We start from the raw sequence: 20,761 nt of genomic DNA, 5'->3' as shown, positions 1-20,761 counted from the left end.
ATTCAACGTTTACTAGAACTAGATTTCCATTCAAAATCAATTAGGCATGTGAATTACTGTGTGTCCCAGAACATTCCAACTCCTCTTGGTCAACCCTGCGCCCCGATTGCGTCTTTCCCAATTCACTCCCCTAAGCTCGGCTGACGAGAGGCGAAGGCTCGACACCAACACGCTCCTTGCTGAGCAGATCCAGGATGAACTGCGTGGGACGGTTGTCCTTGTACACCTTCTGGCTCTCCTTGGCGAGCTGGACGTTCTGGAGATACTTCTCGAACAGGTAGGAGCTGTCCTCGGGTCCGCCCTTGGCCTCGGGGTGGAACTGGGTCGAGAAGATGGGGCGGGTCTTGTGCATCATGCCCTCGTTGCTGCCATCGTTCAGGTTGACAAAGTACTCCTTGAATTCACTGGGGAGAGTGCTCGCGTCAATGGCGTAGCCGTGGTTCTGGCTGGTGATGTGGCACTGGCCGGTGGTGAGGTCGAGGGCGGGGATGTTGTGCGCACGGTTGCCGTACTTGAGTTTGATGGTGCGAGCGCCGACGGCCAGGGCGAGGAGCTGGTGACCGAGGCAGATGCCCATGATGGGGATCGACGACGTCTCCATGAGGCGAGCCAAGTTGTAGACTGTGTCTTGGCAGTGGGTCGGGTCACCGGGCCCGTTGGAGATGAAGACACCGTCGTAGTGCTGGGCGACCTTGTGAATGGGGTAGTCGTAGGGGAAGACTGTGACAGAGGCGCCACGGCGGACCAGACTGCGCAGGATGTTCTCCTTCACGCCGCAGTCGATCAGAGCGACGTGGTAGGCGGCGCCGGGGGACTCAACCACAAAGGGAGCCTTGGTACTGACGCGCTTGACCAGGTTGATCTGGCCGGGGTCAATGAAGCCCTCGTCCTCGTCTGCATCGTACTCGTCACCAATGGTGATCCTGGCGAGGGAAGAACCCTGTTCTCGGAGGTAGGTGACGATCTCACGGGTGTCGACGCCCGAGATGGCCGGCACACCCTCACGAGCGCACCACTGCGACAAGCTCTCGACGGCGGTCCAGTGGCTGTAGCGGAGCGACACGTCCGCGACGACCACACCGGCGCACTGGATATGGGGGGATTCGAAGTGTCGGAGAAGGTTCCACTGGTCACGCTCCTTGCTGGGCACACCATAGTTGCCAATGAGCGGTTGGGTGAAGACCAGGATCTGGCCTCGGTAGGAGGGGTCGGTCATGGACTCGGGGTATCCGACGAGCGAGGTCGTAAAGACGGCTTCGCCAGAGATGTTCTTGTTGGCACCAAAGGCTGTGCCAGTGAAAACCGGTCCGTTCTGCACGAAAAAGCATCAGCACGTGCGTCAAATGTCATAGAGCATGTGTACATCAACTTACGCGAACGGAGAAAGTGGCGGGCAGCTGAGCAGCAGACTCGGCAGCACGGGGGGTGAAGGGCATATCACGACCCTTGCTGCCGGCATTGGCGGCCTCGGTGGCCATGGCGCGGGTCTGGCGACCATTGCGAGCGGTGACAGTCTGGCGAGCAGCAGCCGTCTTGATGCCCGAGACACCGAGAGCGGCGACGGTCCTGGTGTTACTGGCAAGGGAGCCAGAGGCGTGGTGGACGGCCTCTTTGGCGCCGTTGTTGGCCAGTCGGGAGAACATCTTGAATGTGGTTGGTGGGTGGGTTGGTGTAAATGGGGAAAGGTCGAGAAGAAGGTAGGTAGATCAGACGGTAGCTAGGCGGGCTTCTCTAAGATGACAAAGACCTCCACAGATGGTCTATGGCAGCTACTGTTAGTACATGAAGGCATGAGAGGTCCCTGTACCTGACTGACCGCCCCCATCATCCGGTGCAGGATGGTGGCGGTGAGTCAAGTTTTGGTGAGGGTTCCACGAACCTGACAGATAATCCTGCGCGCGCGCGTTAGTGATATGCGCCAATTGACACTGTGAATGCAACAAGAATAGAGTAAAGACAGAAATGCAAACTCGGCCAGCGCTCAATGGCTTGTAAAGGGCACCGATGAGGTAGATGAGGTTATTGGTGATGGTGGGGTGCGCTGGGAGCGAGCTTCGGGGATGAGGACGCAGGACAAAGGAAGTGTAGTCTTTCTTACCTGAGAAGTGAAGACTGACGGGCGCCCGTTCATAAGGGCGGATTCAACGGAAAATGAGACAAGACGAAGATTGGCCAGGGCCGTAGTTCGATAGGGTGCTCAGACTAATAGTAATGAGTTGCTGGGGCTGTTTGGAGGAGAAGATTGAGTCGAAGAAAAGAGGCTCGAGGGAAAAAGGCGATTTTGTGGTGAGGCCAGAGATAAAGGAAGGAGCCACTCACTGTGCTCGCCCAAAGCTAGTAAGACTAAAAAGGCCTTGCCGTGATTGGCTGCCGTCATTTTTTTGACATCGCAGGGCGCCGTGACCGCTGATAGATAGTGGGGACCATGACACGCTGTTTAGCCTTAACCCTTTTGGGCTACCACGAGGCGCCGATATCGTCGGCCCTGACTAAGGTACGTAGATAAGACCGTAGAAGGCCACGATAGATCAGCGCTCACACGGCGACGGATTATCACTGTATCCATATTGCTATTTCGTAAGAATACAAATCATCAAGATGCCAGCATGAACGCCTCTAGCTCTACTGGTTACATGACCGCGAGTTCATCTCATACAACGCCGACGTTACGGGATGGCCGCTTAGCTAATGAAGCAGAGGCAGCCAAGACCCAGGTAGAAAACAAAGAGAGGGTAGATGGCGATGGCGACACGGTTCTTGACGACGCCGCTGCCGCCCAGAATGCTCACACCGGCGGCCAAAGACCAGCCGATGAGCACAATGTAGACAGGTATCCTTGCGATCCAGTGCAGCCCCAGAGCCGACATGAGCGCGGCGAGGACGAGGGGGAACAGTGTATAGCCGATGATGCAGACGCTCTGCGCAAACGAGCTGTGTAAATCGTTAGCAAAAACCTGTCTCAGCAGTTCCTCGCGATACTCACATGTTTCCGCCCAAGAGCTTGATCTGCAAGGTGACAATAGCCTCTCCCAGCCAAACCATGGCAAACACGCCGCTGAAGACCTCATCCCTCTGCTCATGGTGCGGCATGCTCAGCAGCAGGCTCAGCAGCAAGCAGAAGATGAGCGGGCCCCAAAGATCCCAGTCGCGCAGGCCGGGCGTCATGTTGCTTTGCAGCAGGGCCTCTGGGTCCATCACCCGGCTCGCCAGGCCAGTGAGCTCCTCGCGCGTGCCGGTGATGCCCGCGCCTCGTATGTTGGAGTATGCGCCGCGCAGGCCGCCGTCCGAGTCGAACATGGTGCCGCCGAGGAGGTACTTGGGGTAGAGCACCTCGCGCAGCTTGGCCCAGACGGCCAGCAGGTCGCGACGAAGAGTCTCCCATACCGTTTCGTCAATGGTGTTCTGCGGCGCGCTGCGGTCCTCGCCGGGGATGCGGGAGGTCAAGTAGCCCTCGTTCAAGGGACGCGACGAGGAGCCGCCGGACCCAATGTTGCCCGCCAGTGGCTGTCGGGATGATTGCTGGCCGAGGGGATCGTCAAAATCGTTCAGATCAGCTGGTGCAAGTCAGTGCCTCGTTCTGCGACGCTCATCTGTCGATTCACATACCGTCATCAGGATCAATCAAGTCGTCGTCTTCCAGACTGGGATTGTGGTAGGCATCCCTTGCGCTTGAGGCAGACATCGCGACAGACCGGGTGCGTTGGGATCGAGATGTGTATTCGAAATTGCTGCGGCCGAAAATTGACGTCGAAGAAAGGCACGAGAGTTGTTGCGCTCTATGGTCGATAGGTGAGGTCAATGGTGATGATCAGAGAGCTGACGTTATTGTCGTCGCGGTCCTTCCACGTTTCCAGAATTCAGAAGAGGTCCAAGCTCCTGCCACCAGCTTCAGGGGCCTGTGAAGAGCGTACTGTGCGCAGGGTCAGTTGCGACTGTGACCAACACTGTCCACTGTCCACATCTCCCGTTCACTGCTAGGCCATCGCTCACATTAAGACTGAACAAACACAGGATAATCAAGTGGTATAGTCTATTAAAGCTCCTAGGCAATGAGGAGGCAGTTGGGATTGCACAATCAACGCACGCGCGCCCACAATTACTACCAGACTTTGCGTAGGCCTCATTATGACCATCAACTCAATTAATTACCCTAGACAACCCAGACACTCCTGCTCCGCTGAACACCAATTGCGTACTCTTACAGATCATGGTCCATAGGCCAGTCGTTAGCACCATTACGATGGGTGTAATCACCCATACTATCCAGCGTGGTATTGCTCGTCCACCAGCCACTGTTGGTCGGCGTTGACAAGCTACCCATGGAGGTACGAGTGCGTAAGCCATGTCGACGCGAGGACTCCCCCGACATGTTGGACGAGCTAGACGCTCCAGAAGACTGCTGGCCAGGTCGTTGCGCCCTCGGTCTTCGCACGCGACAGTCTATGCAGTCACAAGCCACACTGGGACGGGTCGTCGTGGTCGTGGTCGTAGCTCCGCAGTGCGGGCATGTGGACGGCGCGTTCCCATTGCACCTGTTACACGGTTGCCGATTGCGGTTGTTGCGCCTATCGCGTCCCATGGCCCTCCTGCGCAAGGCCCTGCGTCGAAGTCCTTCGGCCGACAGCTCGCGCTGCCCATCCTGCCAGGTACTGGGGACAGCTTCGCCACGGGGATTGCCGTGTGCATAGTCGGCCAGGTTCTCGTTGATGCCGACCACGGCCCACGCAAAGACAGCTGACTCGCGGATGGTTTGGAGGGTGTTCTCGGGGACAGGCGACGGCGGACGAACAGCTCGGTAGCCATACGTGCGCGCTGCACGACCCCCTGTGCGGGTTTCGTGGACCGTTTCGGGCGCGTAGCTGGCTTGAGTGGGCTGGTGAGCCCATGGGGCAGCAAACTGTCCGCGGCTGAGGGTCTGACGATGAGGCGCGCGACGGTCCTCCGGCACGGGTCTTGCACGGCGCAGGATCACCACTAGACCGTCCGATGTACAGGAGACAACAGCCTCCAGCTCAACAGAACGATACGGGCGCTGGCCTCGTCGTGGCCTCGCCGTCGATTGCGATTCTTGCGACGCTACAGGCGCATCGTGCGACTGGGCTGGTTCGGACGGCAGCTGTGGAATCTCCGACAGCCTCTGCAGAGGCGGCTCCGATTCCGAGCGCTTGATCCGGACCTCGCCGTCTTGCCCCTCCTGGTCCATCGGAGATCGAGAAAGAGACCGCTGACGGCTCTCTCGAGCGGAGGAATAGAGAGTACTTGGCGGTCCGGTGCTGAGACGACCCCCGGCAGCAGCCTGCGAATTGTCATCCGAGTCCGAGGTCAGTCGAACGCCCCCATGGCTGTCCTGCGAGTCGGACTCGCTTCGTTGCACCATGGACTCGTCTTCCGTGTCGCCGTCCGTCTCGCTGTCCACCTCCTCCGCAGGCCGAGGGTCCCGAGACCAGAAACGCAGGTAGGCGATGGAGTCATTAGCTTTGGCGCGTTCCAGACATTGGAAGGCCTCCTCGACGCAAGCCTCATCGATACACTCGTAGAAGCTTTGGTTCTGCAGATCAGGGGCGGGGATGCCCAGAATGGAAGCGACCGCGTCTGTCGAGAACATGATGCGCAGCGATCGGGTGAAGCGGTTGACGATGAGGGCCGCTCGGGGTTCGTGGACGGTGGCCGGCATCTCGAATTTGTACGAGAGATGCTCCAGCATGTAGTAGCGAGGGTCCATGGACGAGCAGGCGAACAGCCGGCGAATGTGAGGAGCCTCCAAGGCACGTCCTGCGGGTGTGGGTAAGCGGTGGTCAAGGTGAGGGTACCCGTGCTAGACTTACGCTCGCTCCGTTCACTTCGTTGGTAGATGCTGGTGCAAGCCACCAGCACGTCGTGGACGATAGTGAAGCAGCACTCGCAATTGATCCATTGACCGTCGGCGCCCAGGATCCTGAGATAGTTTAAAGCGGCTGCCTTGTCGAGTCTGATGTCCCTGGCGTATATTTTGCGTGCCATCTGCACCTCTTCGGGATGGAAGAAATCGAAGCATGACCTGCCGACAACCTGTTGAGGATGGTAGCCGAGTATGTCTGTAACAGAGTCAGACACAAACAGGATGTTGGCACCCTCTCCGAGATCTATGTTGGTTAGACTCGCCGCTGGAATGGGAAAAGCACCTTGGAGTCTTACCGTGTATACTTATAAAGGTCTGATCCATGGTGGAAGATGGCAGTCCGATGGACGATGGTGATAAATAGGTCTTTCTATTTCCTAAGGCCAAAACTGAACGATTATGTGCTAATTAGCCCCTAAAAGAGCTGTGAAGAGTATGCACTCTAGCAACGAATCGTTCGAGCCGTTCTCAACGACTCATTTCAACCCTGTGTGGTGTACCTAGAGACCAGTGTTGGTACTAGGGAGTGTTGCTCCGCGAGAATAGCAGAGACAAATCTGGTGCAAAACGCCGTGAGAAGTCTCCGTAGGGTACAAGCACCTGTCGATCGTCCCGATACTCGTTCAGCAGGAGAACACCAAGAGTTGACTTTTTTGTGAAGCGGGTCGGGGTTCAACAAGTTCCACCGTTCGACGAGAACCAGGTGTCAGAGTGTTCGTTGTGAGTCGCGGCAAGGTGCAGTATTAGCAGCGTTGTGCGCCCGTAGGTTGGACAAACGTCCTTGGCCCCATTTTGCCTCTGAGGGTCGGTCACCTCAGGGTTTTTAAGCGATGCGGACCGATAGCCTCTAGTGTTCGGACGTGGCGAAGCTATCTCAATCGAGGCACTCTCTCCGACAGCGTCCTGCCGGCAGTGATGCAAAAAGTAACGGCCCACGAAGCGGACTTTACGCTCGCGCTTCTTGCTAGTCCGTAGTAGTCTTGAACTACAGTGTGTAGGAGGGTGGCACGGTGTGGGACAGGTGGGGGAGCTGACGAATTCAAGCAGGGTACTCTGTAGATCTGCCGCGGATCATTGAGTCGTGACGAGGACCGCAGTTAAAGCTTTGTTTCGGAGAAGAAATCCTGTAGCTCACGAGTAATTACAAGCAATTGATGGTTTGGGTCCAGGGTCCAGTAGAGAAGAAGTGGTGTGATGATGAGGAGCGACCTGACGACTTGGGGTTGGTTATGTGGTGGTGCCTGCGTGCGAATGCCGGCCGCCGCACCCTTGTCCGCCTCTGCAGCTCCAGTCGAAGCGAAAGCAGGATGCAGCACACACATCCTGCGCGTAAAATTGTACTCAGTGTGCTGTACGGAGCAACCGGGGCGGAACGCGAGCTCCAGTCACTGAATCTATGAGGCCGACAGTATAAAACTGGATCCAACTTCGGCGGGTGGACAGTGCGTATCTGTATGCCCTCACACAGTATGGCGCGCCCTGGCATGTACCTACATCGACTGGAGTCCGTGTCGTCCGTCATCACAGGCATGAGCCGGCTCTGCAAGAGGCTTCTGCAGGTAATATGTTGCCAATATACGTACGTACTACGTAGCACTGTACGCCATCTGCGATTGCGGGCATATATATCCTCATGCGCTGGAAGTTCAGCATGTCATCTCGACAACGGGCTCCAGTCCGCGCTCGGTTACAGATGGCAAGGTTACGTGTATTGTTGCCGCCTTTGTCCGAAGCTGGCAGAATGTGCGTCTGGCGTTGGACGAAGCGAGGAGGACTTTGCATGCCAGTCGCGCTACGGAGTACTGTACCTACCTAGGCAGCCTATTATTATTGCCTTACACAGCCGTAGGTAGACTATTAACGTACTTTACCTTACCTATGTAGGTAGGTTACCAATATACCGGCAATGGATTTATCTCAGCCTCTCAGGGGTCCCCTAGCGCAAGACATCCGGATGTAAGCCAACCGGGAACGCCACGGCCCACCTGTTGGAGCCCCCACCCTCCTCGGTTCAAGTTCAAGTTCAGTTGCGCAGCCCTCAGAAGAAGCACACGAGCAGGTATTACCAGTGCGATCATCCCTTCATATGTGGCGCTGTCAAGGTTCTTGGGCGAGTAAAGGAAGTATGATGAGCACACAGCCGCCTTCAAACAGCCGTGCAGCCTGCAGGCTGCCCGCGTCTCAGGCAGGCCAGGCACCCTCTGTCCTTCCCAATGCAGCATGCTGATCATATTCACGTTCGCGCACTGCCATCGCGCGCGTGAGTCTCGACTCTGGGAGGCGAGAGCAGCCACAACAAGCGCTGCCAACCACAGTCTTTATTACTTGGAATGATACTCGGTACGAAAAGGATCCAAAAGTTTCCCTATCCGTACAGGTGCGGTATCGTGCTTGAGAAACTGACCTTGGCAGCGCACGGTTCCAACCAGCAATGACTCGCGAGACCCCAGTCTGTGAATGCCCACCGTTGGAGTATATACGTCATCACACACGAGCATTTGTTTGACGTTTTGCTCGCGTTTTGCTGGTCAATTGGCCGATGCTGGCGTTGATTCAACAAGTGTCACACAGGACATATTAGTCCCGGACAGCTGCAGCAGACTGGACAAGAATTGGACCTGTGAAAAGCAGTCGCTAGGTCACCGACACATGGAAAGATGACTTCAAGCGGACTTCGCTGGCCTCCACCCCAAGAGCACTGCAGGCCTGGGGAGAAAAGAGGAAAAGGACCTGTCAACTAATGACCTTTTTGACGAATTTCTCGCGCGCTTATTAGACGTTTGTTGTTGTTCCCTGTTGCGGACATGGAGTAGCCTGGGAGGCTGGGGCTGGAGGTGCCTAGACCCTGGGCGCGGATCCAGCTGAAAGCTGATTGCCTGGTAGTGATCGCTGCTACTCATTACAGTGCCTCTAACAATTAATAGGACCATACGGAGTACATCGAACAAACAAGTGCCGTACTGTACGTTCTAAGGTGCAGTCCGCTCTTGATATCAGCCCCTACTGTCCGTCTGAGGCAATCGTCATTGTACCTACAGCCGTAATTACTACACGGGCAGCCGACAAATCACAGGCCAAGGCCCCATGCAATAAGGTAGGAGATGTGAGGCATGGGTCTGGCCCCGGTCTGGCGCCTGTATTGATGCGTAACAGCCAACAGGTCACTTGCACAGTGTCCCGCGCAGAGTCAGACACCGTGCGCACTTTGCCCATGGACTGTGCATGCAGCTCGTGCGTGCCTCTTCGCCAAGGTCCCTATGCGAACGGCGGCAAGGCTCACATCTTCCGATCAGACCTTACCAGAGCTGGACCCGAGGATGCCACTTCGACGACCGCCAGAATGGGGTTCTCACGAAGCGTACGAGCTGCCCAAGCTCTCCTCCAGTTGCATGTGGAGATTTGAAGATGACTGCAAATCGATCTCAGCATCAGCCGATTCACAGGAACCGCCCGAAGTGCCCGGTGAGACGAACATCCTACATGAGTGGTAGTGAAAACCAATTGCTAAAGTTCAATGAAAGAGGCGCTGGCTGTCAGATTCTGCCCCTACCAGTCACTTGACGCGCCCGTGTTCGCAGTCATCACCAAGAAGCACGTGGGTCGCCGCTACGTCTAGACTGTCAACGACTCCAATAACAGGTCTCCCGCGTAGATCGTCATATACCGACTTCCAGCAGGCCAAGAATCAGGCGACGGCAAGGTCCTCACAATCATTCGCGATGCCGACGTACGTAAGCCACAGCAGAGCCGTGACATGACTAGCTCCCGCAGTGTTGACACAGACAAGCCAGGCGCCCTCTTGTACACATGCACATGGATTCTAGATCGACGCACAAGCGTACCTTATCTGTGCGTGGCAGGTAAAGACGCGTTGATCAAAGTCTACGATATCAACAAAGGGCGGATACACAGGACACTTTCCGGTCACGGGGGCGTAAGAACATGATTGCCAGTGAATCAGAAGGCCCCCTCTGACATGCAGATAGGGAATCAACGACCTCAACACCTGTCCAGTCAACTCGGAGCTGATTCTATCTGCCTCCACAGATACCACGGTGCGAGTTTGGAGTTTTGACCCAATTCACAATGAGCAGCCGTGTCTCTTCATCTTGGGGGGAGAGGGACACAAGTCTGACGTGGAATCTGCGGTGAGCAATCTTTAGATCTAGGATCAAGCGAGCACCTGTGCTGACTGTAGACGCGTTCAGGCATGGCACAGCAAGGGCCGCTACATCGTATCCGGCGGTATAGATTCTTGTGTGAACTTGGTGAGTAAGCATCGACGCCGCCAGACAGCAAGGGCTTACCATTTTCCCGCAGTGGCTGGTCCCCGAGCTGCCTACTGCACCCGTGGATAGCCCTGCCCAGGTCATCTGGCCTCACTTCTCCACGGTTGCGCTGCATAGTGCCATCGTAGACTGGCAAGTCCTTTGGCTTCTTTGAGAGAGCGAGCGAGATGGGCTGACAACTACCATAGCGTTGCGTTTTTCGGGGACTATATCTTGTCCAAGGGAAACCAGGACAACGTGATCATCATGTGGAAAATCATGGGGTTTTCCTCTGAGGATGAGCCCGACACCGACATTGCCCCCTTGCCAGCCATCCACAGACCAGGCAACAAGGACCCTTCACAACTCACGCGGTCCGCCTTTGTGCCCCGAGTCACGCGCCAGTGTCCCACGCAGTACGAGCGACGCATGCAGTTCTCGACACCCAAGGTGAACGAGTTCTTCTACACCTTCTTCGAGCTACACCACCAGCCAGACCAGCACCCGATTCTGACCTTTGCCAACCCGGCTGGCAGCGTGTACTTTTGGAGTCTCCAGCGTATCGTGGAGTACGACCGCATTTCGACCCTGATACGTAAGAGCAAGAAGAGGAAAGAGGCAAAGTACCTACCACGATGGCTGCGACCTGACACGGGCAACCCGGCCACCGATACGGCGGCCTCGTACAGTTGTGATGAGTTTAGAGAAGCTTGGGATGACAAGTACACCATGGTGGATGGCCAGCACGCCCTCGAGCCGCATGTGACCATCAATGTCCCCAGGTCGAGGTCAGCCAGCAATAAGTTGGAACCGGACTTCTTCGGAAGGCAGATCTCATGGAGTCCCAATGGGGAGTGGTGTGTCGTGTCAGGGTCCTTGAATCGTGTTTTGATGTTGCGGCGATGGCATACCCCTCAGCAGGAGTCGAGCACCACGAGTAGTTAGTCTAGCCGTTTGGCTTGGGCACATAGCGTCGGGACACGGGATTGAATTGTCATGAGCAGGCCATTGTATGTTTGATGGTCTTGGATTCCAAGGATAAAGTCTCCCTATCGTTATCACAAATGACGCCCGTGAACACCCTGTTCGGCTTGAGTCCGAAGCAACTCCCAGATTCGAAGAAATACAGTTCGTAACGCCACCCTGTCCAACGGACTCTACCCTCTTGTCTTTTGGTATTTTGCGTATGCTGAATGTTCTCTAAAATGTGCAAAAATGCAATGTCTGGTTGGTTACGCTGTCAAAGGGGCCTTTCCGACCTCCTCGGCGGCACCAGTGGCGTGGAAGCCGTCCAGGGTGACGGTGACAGCACCGGCTTGCACAAGCTACGCAGAAGTCAGTCAGGGGAAGCTCTTTGTTAGGGATCTCTCATTGGAAACTTACTGCGCGGGACAGATCGTCAATCAGGTCGTCGGCATCCTCAATGCCCACGCACAACCGGATAATGTCCTCGGGCATCTGTCGCTCCGCACGGGTCTTGGAGTCAATGCTCGCGTGGCTCATCTGGCAGGGCATGCTGATCAGGCTGTTGACGCAGCCAAAGCTGACACTGATCCCCCAGAGGCGAGCGGCCTCGACGATCCTCGCCGACACGGCGGGGTCGCCCGTCTCAAACGACAGGACGGCGCCGGCGCCGCGCGCCATGGACCAGTGCAGGTCGTACTGGGGGTGGGACTTGAGACCGGGGTACCGCACGCGGAAGCCGTGCGACTCGAGGAACTCGGCAATGGCCTGGGCGTTGGCTTGCTGCTTCTCCATGCGGATCGCCAGCGTCTTGACGCCGCGCATCAGGAGGAAGCAGTCGTTGGGGGTCAGACCGCAGCCTGTGGAGTTGATCATGAAGAAGAGCTTGTTGCCGAGCTCCGTGTCGTTGACCGCGAGGACACCGGCCATGATGTCGTGGTGGCCGGAGAGATACTTGGTGCCCGACTCGTAGACAACATCGGCGCCAATGTCGAGCGGGTTCAAGAGCATGGGCGACAGCATCGTGTTGTCGACGACAACGATGGCTTTGGAATTGGCCTCGTGGGCAGCCCTCGCAATGGTCTGGATATCGACAATCTTGATGAGGGGGTTCGTCGGGGTCTCGAGGAGCACCATGGCCGTCTTGTCGGTAATGTGTGACCGGACGCCTTCGGCATCGGTGGTGTCAACGTGCTTGACGACGATGCCCATGTTGGTCGCGAGATATGTGAGGAGACGGTGGGTGCCGCCGTAGAGGTCGTCACCGGTGATCACCTCGTCGCCAGGACGGAGCAGCCTCGAGACGACGTCGAGCGCGCCCATGCCCGAACCAACGGCCAGCGCCCGGTTGGCATTCATAATCTTGGCCAGGTGTCGCTCCAAGTGCGTCCGTGTGGGGTTGCCGGAGCGTGTGTAGTCGTACTCGGACTGGCCGCCCTGGGCTGTGGATTGTTTGAAGGTGGCGGACTGGTAGATGGGCACGCTCGACGCGCCATACTGGTCCTTGCTCTCTGTGTACACCAACTCGGTCGCCAATGCGTATCTCCGCCGCCCGTTGCGAGGGCTGGAAGGGGCGGGCGAGGGAGGCAGATCGTGGCCGTCGAGATCGACTCGCTTCAGCGGGTTGCTGGGCTTGCTGGTCGAGCTGCTGCCATTGCCGTTGGTTGGAGGGGTCGACATGGCTCTGGAGGGGTGGTGGGGATGGAGATGAAGCAGTAGTTCCTAGAACCCAGTGGCTGCGATGAGCAATAGTTGATTCTGAAAGCCGGGTGGGAGTCGAGATGGAGGAATTGGAATGGAAGGGGAGGGAGAGATAGTGTGACCGCCTCCAAAGAGGTAGATTAGCAGCCAGCGAACGGTCCCAAACCTGGGGAAATTCGACCTCTGTCCGAAGGTCGGAGTCATGCTTGCTCATGGCGGCCGTCGGATGATGTGATCTGGCACAGTAGCCTCTGTCGATATGCACGGTACGTGCACACTGTGCACCATGGGACCGACTACCAGGTATCTTATGCGTCGTCCAACTGAGAATGAGGAGAACCTCTTGATCCGAGACAGGTATTAGTATCTCTATTATGTATGTAATACTCAGTCTGCCTGCTCTACAGGCAGCTCCTCCACATCCTCGTACTCGTCGCTCTCTGGCTGCTTGGTTGCATTTCGTTGCGCCACACCGCCCTGCCCTCTCCTCCCGAGGAAATCATCGTTCCTGATGCCGCGGAACTGGCTGGGATTTGGGGGAGGCATGGCCTGTCCCTTGGTGCGGTGTGCCTTGAGATACTCGCGCACGGGCGCCATGGCCGCGTCCCGACACACCTCCTTGAGATCGCTGCCCGACATGCCTGCCGTCACCTTGGCCACGTAGTCAATGTCAAAGTTGTCCGGGTCCATCTTGGAGTCGCGTAGCACGAGCTGGAGGATCTTGCGCCTTTGCTCGCGGCCAGGCAGGGGCACGGGGAACTTCTTTGGCATGCGGCGCAGGATCGCCTCGTCGATATCGTTGATGCGATTCGTTGCGCCGAGCACGCAGATCTGCGCAGGCTTACCAGCAGAGTCCGATGAAGTCAGCCCATCCCACAGTGTCATAAACCTGCATGTCGTCAGCATCTGCCCGTACATCTGTTGCGAGGGACTACATACTCTGCCTTTACCATGCCGCTGGCTTCATGCTCGCCACTCCTGCGAGTGCCCAGTAGCGCGTCGATCTCGTCGATAAAGATGATGGCTGGCTGCATCTTGCGGGCCAGCGAGAAGACGGCGCGCACAATCTTGTTCGAGTCACCATACCACTTCTCCGTCATAGTTGAAATGTGAAGGTTGATAAAGGCGGCACCGCTCTCGTGCGCAAGTGCCTTTGCCAGCATTGTCTTGCCACATCCCGGAGGGCCAAACAAGAGAACGCCCGAGGGCGCGGAGAGTAGCGATCCGGCATGTGAGTATAGGTGTGGCATGGTCAGCGGGTAGATCACGGCCTCCCTGATTTCCTCAATGATCGCATCGAGTCCGCCGATATCTGCGCCGCCATAAGCTGCTTGAACCTGTCTCGGAGAATATTGAACTCACCGTCAAACCCCACTGGAATGTCCTCTGGCGCCACCATCTCGAGCGCGACTAGGTTCTCGTACTCGTTCAGCTGGATTTCCTGCATGCGACCCGTGCCGCTGCTGTCGTCCCCATTCTCCTCGTAGCGCTGCCGCCGATTCAGGCGCTCAAGATGCGCTTTGGCTTGGTTTCTCGTTCGGTCTTGCTTCTCCCTTTCTGGGTCGATCAAATTGCTGAGTAACGGGTTCATGAACGTCTTGAAGACATAGAGGCCGGCGCCCATCTAGTATCGTCGCGTCAGGAACTTTGTCAAAGCCATGCGACCAAAATCCACTTACCAGTCCCGCGAAGAGCAAGACATCCAAAGCTGTATCGCCCAGCTTCCGTCGGTCGCTCATGATGGGTGGTTGTACACTGTCGGGTTCTAAATCGTATGGCGGATGCGGTGGAGGGTTCTATGATTCGTCTATTGCTGTTGAGTTGAGCCGTGGCATTCGAGAAGCATCGGAGAAAAGTAGCAGATCAACTACAGTAGTACAGAGGAAGAAAGAAATGGAACATGAAATGAAAGCTTGGTTGTCAGATGCTGGACGTTGGCCACAAGGTTCGCCGAGGATGGGCAGCGAAGCGCGGCCCAATTTTATGCATTGCTAATGCGACATGCATTAAACAGGCACAACTGCTGCTTGTTGACATTCTGCCGGGTTGGGAAAACGGGCTTCACGTTGCGACGTGGACCACAACGACCGACACCTTCCTTGAGGCTCCAAAAAGACAATCGACACGAAATTTTCTGCAGCGAATTGGGCGCGCTTGAACTTCGACAATGTATCGCGATTAACGTGTATCTCACCGCATATTGTGTCCGACAGCAGACTTCCGCCAACATCGTCTCGCGAAATCTAGATGTCCCCACGCGCGAAAGCAGCCACTGGGCTCACCAGTCTGATAGAATCAGGGTCCGAGCCTGACTTGGATAGCTTTGACGCGCCCGAGTCCAATCCAGCACGCGCGATAAGTCAAAATGCAACCAGAGGAAGACCGCGAGGACGACCGCCCGCAACCGCGAACAGAGTCACCAAGCCCGCGCAACGAGGGGGCAAACAACCAGCCGGACGCGCAGACAGAGGAGCAGCTACACGAGGAACACGGACAACAGGACGGCGGGGCAGACCTTCGAACACCGCGCCGCCGCCGGAGCCTGAACCTGAGCCAGTGCCTGAACCAGAGGCAGAGGTTGACGAGCCCACCCCGGTAGTGGCCAAGCCGCGACGAGGGAGGCCAAAATCCTTCAACAAGACAGCTGCAGTGGAGGAGAAGAATGTATCAAGCTCACCGACTCCAAAAACTGGTCGAGGTCGACCGGCGAAGACGAAACCCCCACCAGTGGACCCAGTGTCTGTGGAACTCCCAGCAGAGGCTATGGAAGTCGACGATGCAGAGCCAGAGGAAGGCCCTGACGAGGACATGGAACAGGAACCTGCGGTAGAAGAGCAAAATGGCATGGAAGAAATGGCCGAAGACGGTCCAAACGATGCCACCTTGCGCAGGCGACTGGGGGATCTTACAAAGAAGTACAGCAGTCTGGAAGCAAGACACAACGAGCTGCGAGACGTGGGCGTCAAAGAAGCAGAGCGCAACTACGCGCGTCTTAAGAAGCAGGCTACGGAGAATTCTGCGACCGCGGACAAGCTCATTGCTGAGCTCAAGGCGGAGCTGGCGGCGCAGACCGCGTTGGCCAAGAAAGCTGAGGCTGCAGAGGCTAAGATTCCTGCGCTCCAGACCAAGGTCACCGAACTTACCGCCAGCTTGACTGATGCGAGGTCTGAGATCAAGACCCTCAATACCAAGTTGACGGCGGCGCGAAACACAGAAGCCAACATCAAAGCACCGGGCAGTGCACTGAAGCCCAACGCGGCGGGCAACAGGGGCGTCTCTTCTGAGGTTGTGCAAGCCGCTCAGGCTAAGGAAGACCTGTATGGTGATCTGACAGGCCTGATCATCCGGGGCATGAAGCACGTGGACGATGAAGAGGTCTTTGATTGCCTCCAGACAGGGCGCAACGGCAGTAAGTTGGTGTCGAAGCAGATATACGGATGGCGACTGACATTGATTGCGCAGCACTGCACTTCAAACTGGCTCTCAGCTCGCCAGATGCGGCGGACAACTACGACGATGTACAGTACACCTACCTCCCGCAGCTCAACCCCGATCGTGACAGCGAGCTCATGGCCGTGCTGCCCGATTTCCTCGTGGAGGAGATTACGTTTCCGCGCCCGCATGCCTCCAAATTCTACACGCGCGTCATCAAGTCTTTAACAGAGCGTGTCGAATGAGTTAGTTACAGGTACAAAGGCGGATGGTTCTATTTGCTGTAGTAGGCGTTGGTTTGGCGTGATACCCTGAGCGCGACTGGCGTTTGAATGTATGGTGATACCACTATGATCACAAATTTCCTCCATACAACCCAGCTCTGATGTGAATCAAAACTCCTGCATGAATAATTAATAGCGCCACAAGGTTGCTCATCAAGGTGCCAACTTTCATCCCCAGGATCGGGGTTCGTGACGCCCAAATTCCGTGCCTACGATCCCTTCAGGTCCCCTCAGGGGTCTGCGGGAACGTGACGCCATGCCTGCCGCGGATTAGCTGTGCTGATTGGCAGACTGCATGGCCGGGACCCAAAGAAATGTGTGCCTGTCGCGTCCACCCCTTGAGCATCGTGAAGCCAGATGCTCATCCACATTACGTACCTGGCCCAGTTCGAGGTCAAGCCAGGGGGAACCTGCTTCCCTTAACTCACCTTTTCTCCGTACAACATTGACCTCGACTCCTCAACGGGTGCATTGGGCAATTGATCCCCTCGAGACTAACGAATGACTGCCCAGACGCGGTCGACTCTCGCTTGAACCTACTATGCTCGAACAGCGACCTCATCAAATCCGACCGAATCCCCTCCTTTCGTGAGCTTTAAGCTCCCAAATCGTCGTCATGAAGACGTTCTCTCGCTTCGGGTTTTTGGCCACGGCCATGGTGTTCCACCTCGTCTATATCATGTCCATCTTTGATATCTACTTCGTCAGCCCCATCGTCTCAGGGATGCGCCTCTTCAGTGTGCCACGAGAAGCCGAGCAGCGTGCGCCCGCGGATCGCCTTGTTCTGTTTGTTGGTATGTGCTCTGCCCTTGAATGACGGCTGCCATTGACCCTTCCTGTCAGGTGATGGACTCCGAGCCGACAAGGCCTTCCAATCCTTTCCCGAGCCGTACCCCAAGACCGATGCGGACCTTGAGCCACGACCCCTAGCGCCGTTCATTCGAAACCAGGTGCTGGAGAAAGCGACATTTGGAGTCTCCCACACACGCGTGCCGACCGAATCTCGCCCTGGACATGTCGCTCTCATCGCAGGATTGTACGAGGATGTCTCAGCTGTGGCGACCGGATGGAAGATGAACCCCGTCAACTTTGACAGCGTGTTCAATCGAAGCAGGCACACATGGAGCTGGGGGAGTCCCGACATTCTCCCCATGTTCGAGCATGGTGCTGTCCCCGGACGGGTTGATACGTACATGTATGGCGCAGAGATGGAGGATTTCTCCCACGACGGCTTCGATCTGGACTACTGGGTATTCGACCACGTCAAAGACTTCTTCAAGGAAGCTGAGACCAATCCTGAACTGAACAAGGCCGTGCGCGAGGACAAGGTCGTGTTCTTCCTTCACTTACTGGGTATCGACACCACTGGCCACACGTTCAGGCCCTACTCGCCCGAGTACCTGTACAACATCAAAGTGGTGGACCAGGGGATTAAGGAGGTCACCGAGTTGATCGACAAGTTCTACGGCGACGACCGGACCGCATACGTGTTCACAGCCGACCACGGCATGAGCGATTGGGGCAGCCACGGGGACGGGCACCCGGACAACACGCGGACACCTCTCGTCGTGTGGGGTTCTGGCGTCAACGGGCCCGAGCTGCACCCAGGAACATTGGCGCCGGGCCATACCGAATTCTCGGCGGACTGGGGATTCGACCACGTGCGCAGACACGATGTCGCGCAAGCCGACATTGCTGCTCTCATGGCATACCTGATCGGCACCGAGTTTCCCGCCAACTCGGTCGGGCAGCTCCCGCTGTCCTACCTGAAAGCAGACAACAAGGCCAAGGCCGAGGCCTCGCTCGTCAATGCGCAGGGGATTTTGGAGATGTACCGCGTCAAGGAGGAAAAGAAGGCCGCCTCGGAAATGCGTTTCAAGCCGTTTGAGGCGCTGAGCGCAGAGGGCTCGACGCCCGCGTCGCGACTGGCCTCTATCCGCGCCCTCATCGACGCTGGCAAGGTGGAGGAGGCGGTTGAGGAGACGGACGCGCTCATGGCCCTTGCTCTCGACGGTCTGCGCTACTACCAAACATACGACTGGCTCTTCCTTCGCACGGTTGTCACCCTTGGGTACCTTGGCTGGATGGCCTATGCTCTCACCGCTGTCGTTGATACCTTTGTCGTCAAGGAGCACATCTCCCCATCCAGGAAAGCCGGCCACCTCACTTTCTTCTCCGCGTTGCTGGTCACTTTCTATGCTTACTTTTACGTCTCGGCTGCGCCGTGGACCTACTACGTATACGTCTTCTACCCTGTCATGTTCTGGGAAGAGGTGTTTGCGAAGCGAGAGTCCCTTGTGCAGGGTGGCAAAGTGCTCTTTGCGCATGTGCAGGGGATCGGCGCTGTCATGGCATTGGTTGCGAACATTATTTTCTACGTGGCCGTCATCGAGTCCCTGGCCCTTGGCTACATTCATCGCGAAGTCTTCACTGGTCTCTTCGTCCTCGGGTCCCTCTGGCCTGTCGCGTACGGCCTCTCGTTCCTCAGATCCAACCTATTCTTGAGCTTTGGCTGGGCATTTTCCTGCCTTGTCATGAGCGTCTTTACCCTCTTGCCTGCGCAAAAGGTCGAAGATGTCACACTTATGTGAGTTGTCCCCTTGGACCAGTCTACTTGACACACCTACTAATAACGTCTGACAGTGTCGCTGGAGGTGTACTAATGGCCCTTATTGGCTTGCTGTACCTTGTATTCCAGGACTTTGTCCTCAAGGATTTCTCGTCAGCGAACAAGAGACCCCAAGCGAACTCTGACGTGGCGGTCGGCAGGGTCTTGGTTGGCGCGCAAGTTGGCCTCATCATCTTGTCCATCATTGTGACACGCTCGAGTGCCCTGTCGATTCAATCCAAGAATGGTCTCCCACCTGGCAACCAGATTGTAGGATGGCTCGTATTCAGTAAGTCAAGCAGAAGCATTCATGCCACAATCCCAACTGACCATCCCCAGTCGTGTCTTTCCTGATGCCGTTTGCATACCGGCTCGACAAGACGACTCATTACATGCACCGACTGATCGTCATCTTCCTGACCTGTGCGCCTACCTTTGTCATTCTCGCCATCTCATACGAGGGGCTTTTCTACGTGGCATTCAGCATGCTGCTTCTTGCTTGGGTCAGGCTCGAGACAAACGCACAGAACTTTGTCGCTGCCCGAACACCCCAGAATGGCCGGGCGAAGAAGGACGAGAAAGTTGGCGCCGCTGTCTTGCGGGCGCTCACGCTTTCAGACGCCCGTGTCGTGCTCTTCTTTATGATTCTCCTCCAGTCCGCCTTCTTCAGCACGGGCAACGTCGCATCGGTCTCCTCCTTCAGCCTGGAGAGTGTCGCGCGACTGATCCCGATCTTCGACCCGTTCTCGCAAGGCGCCCTGCTGATCGTCAAGCTGATGATCCCGTTCGCACTCATTTCAGCTAACCTCGGCGTGCTGAACAAGCGACTGGGCGTGGCCCCTTCCGCGCTGTTCATCCTGACCATGGGGTTGTGTGATATCCTCACACTGTACTTCTTCTGGGTCGTCAAGGACGAGGGCTCCTGGTTGGAGATTGGATCGACGATCAGTCACTTTGTCATTGCCAGTCTGCTGTGCGTCTTTGTGGCGGCACTCGAGGGTGTGAGCGCGCTGTTCATCTCGGGGATGGAGGTGGAGGAGGCCCTGGCTGGGGTGCCGTCCGTCACGGGTGAGAACGGTGAGGACACCAAGCCGAGAGTATCAGCCAATGGCAAAAGTGTGAAAAGGAGCTGAGACGGGTTACACAAAGATAGGTGCGAACGCCTCGGGACGTGTATAGATATGGAATAGGCGTTTGGTATGGCAAGCTGTCAGAGACGACACACGAGGAAATAGTTCATGACTTATGCATAGCACATCAGACATTTCCTTTATTCCCACATTCGTTGGTCATCATCCGCGACAAAATTCTCCAGCAACATGAGGAAGCTGCCCTTCCTGTGCGCCCAACGCAATCCACTCCACGCCTGCGGGTACTTTCGTCCTCCAGAAATGCTAGCGAGGTCTGCCTTGGTACTTAATGTCCCGCTATTTCTAGACTCAAAAGTAGCAATATGGCGCGTCAGAGATCCTTTGAAAAACCGACGCTCCTCTGCATTACTTGAAGTGGTGATTTGTTTTGGTGAGCCCCTTTTTGACTTGCCATCCCTTACGTCGAGCTAGCAAAGAGACTCCATAAATTACACCAGGGTCGTTCGGATGTCAGTCGACCAAGGAAGCTGGCTTTT

The 20,761-nt window shown here is 56.4% G+C and overlaps 8 protein-coding genes across 8 annotated transcripts; 3 read left to right on the top strand and 5 right to left on the bottom strand.

The window, feature by feature from the left end:
- Position 1: 1 nt before the first annotated feature.
- On the bottom strand, positions 2-1,396 carry F5Z01DRAFT_650160 (class I glutamine amidotransferase-like protein). Its single transcript, XM_046263143.1, has one exon. The coding sequence runs from the start codon at positions 1,214-1,216 to the stop codon at positions 131-133; it is 1,086 nt and encodes a 361-aa protein (XP_046120355.1). The 5' UTR covers positions 1,217-1,396; the 3' UTR covers positions 2-130.
- Positions 1,397-2,330: 934 nt separating this feature from the next.
- On the bottom strand, positions 2,331-3,847 carry F5Z01DRAFT_650155 (uncharacterized protein). Its single transcript, XM_046263142.1, has 3 exons — positions 3,607-3,847; positions 2,984-3,554; positions 2,331-2,931 (listed from the first exon to the last, which is right to left on the bottom strand). Exons 1-3 carry the CDS (start codon positions 3,680-3,682, stop codon positions 2,682-2,684), a joined length of 897 nt encoding a protein of 298 aa, XP_046120354.1. The 5' UTR covers positions 3,683-3,847; the 3' UTR covers positions 2,331-2,681.
- A 351-nt stretch (positions 3,848-4,198) lies between these two features.
- Positions 4,199-6,202, bottom strand: F5Z01DRAFT_672414 (uncharacterized protein; the record flags this gene model as incomplete). Its single annotated transcript, XM_046264809.1, has 3 exons — positions 4,199-5,772; positions 5,826-6,122; positions 6,175-6,202. 3 exons carry the CDS (start codon positions 6,200-6,202, stop codon positions 4,199-4,201), a joined length of 1,899 nt encoding a protein of 632 aa, XP_046120353.1.
- A 2,456-nt stretch (positions 6,203-8,658) lies between these two features.
- Positions 8,659-11,477, top strand: F5Z01DRAFT_509842 (WD40-repeat-containing domain protein). Its single transcript, XM_046260339.1, has 8 exons — positions 8,659-9,340; positions 9,400-9,473; positions 9,531-9,605; positions 9,666-9,812; positions 9,865-10,026; positions 10,087-10,146; positions 10,199-10,299; positions 10,356-11,477. The coding sequence occupies exons 1-8, from the start codon at positions 9,136-9,138 to the stop codon at positions 11,089-11,091; spliced, it is 1,560 nt and encodes a 519-aa protein (XP_046120352.1). The 5' UTR covers positions 8,659-9,135; the 3' UTR covers positions 11,092-11,477.
- F5Z01DRAFT_650138 (Cys/Met metabolism PLP-dependent enzyme-domain-containing protein) lies at positions 11,156-13,155 on the bottom strand. The gene is made up of 2 exons (XM_046263141.1): positions 11,530-13,155; positions 11,156-11,471 (listed from the first exon to the last, which is right to left on the bottom strand). Exons 1-2 carry the CDS (start codon positions 12,787-12,789, stop codon positions 11,379-11,381), a joined length of 1,353 nt encoding a protein of 450 aa, XP_046120351.1. The 5' UTR covers positions 12,790-13,155; the 3' UTR covers positions 11,156-11,378.
- Positions 13,156-14,799, bottom strand: F5Z01DRAFT_650136 (P-loop containing nucleoside triphosphate hydrolase protein). The gene is made up of 4 exons (XM_046263140.1): positions 14,490-14,799; positions 14,173-14,434; positions 13,750-14,122; positions 13,156-13,699 (listed from the first exon to the last, which is right to left on the bottom strand). The coding sequence occupies exons 1-4, from the start codon at positions 14,547-14,549 to the stop codon at positions 13,198-13,200; spliced, it is 1,197 nt and encodes a 398-aa protein (XP_046120350.1). The 5' UTR covers positions 14,550-14,799; the 3' UTR covers positions 13,156-13,197.
- On the top strand, positions 14,800-16,685 carry F5Z01DRAFT_650134 (chromosome segregation protein Csm1/Pcs1-domain-containing protein). The gene is made up of 2 exons (XM_046263139.1): positions 14,800-16,219; positions 16,273-16,685. Exons 1-2 carry the CDS (start codon positions 15,058-15,060, stop codon positions 16,485-16,487), a joined length of 1,377 nt encoding a protein of 458 aa, XP_046120349.1. The 5' UTR covers positions 14,800-15,057; the 3' UTR covers positions 16,488-16,685.
- A 457-nt stretch (positions 16,686-17,142) lies between these two features.
- F5Z01DRAFT_618433 (phosphatidylinositolglycan class N) lies at positions 17,143-20,267 on the top strand (the record flags this gene model as incomplete). Its single annotated transcript, XM_046261033.1, has 4 exons — positions 17,143-17,320; positions 17,370-19,113; positions 19,170-19,423; positions 19,474-20,267. The coding sequence occupies 4 exons, from the start codon at positions 17,143-17,145 to the stop codon at positions 20,265-20,267; spliced, it is 2,970 nt and encodes a 989-aa protein (XP_046120348.1).
- Positions 20,268-20,761: the final 494 nt, after the last annotated feature.

This window comes from Emericellopsis atlantica, assembly GCF_019669845.1.
Source record: "Emericellopsis atlantica unplaced genomic scaffold F5Z01scaffold_7, whole genome shotgun sequence".
Lineage (NCBI taxonomy): Eukaryota > Fungi > Ascomycota > Sordariomycetes > Hypocreales > Bionectriaceae > Emericellopsis > Emericellopsis atlantica.
This window is presented reverse-complemented; position numbering and strand designations above follow the sequence as displayed.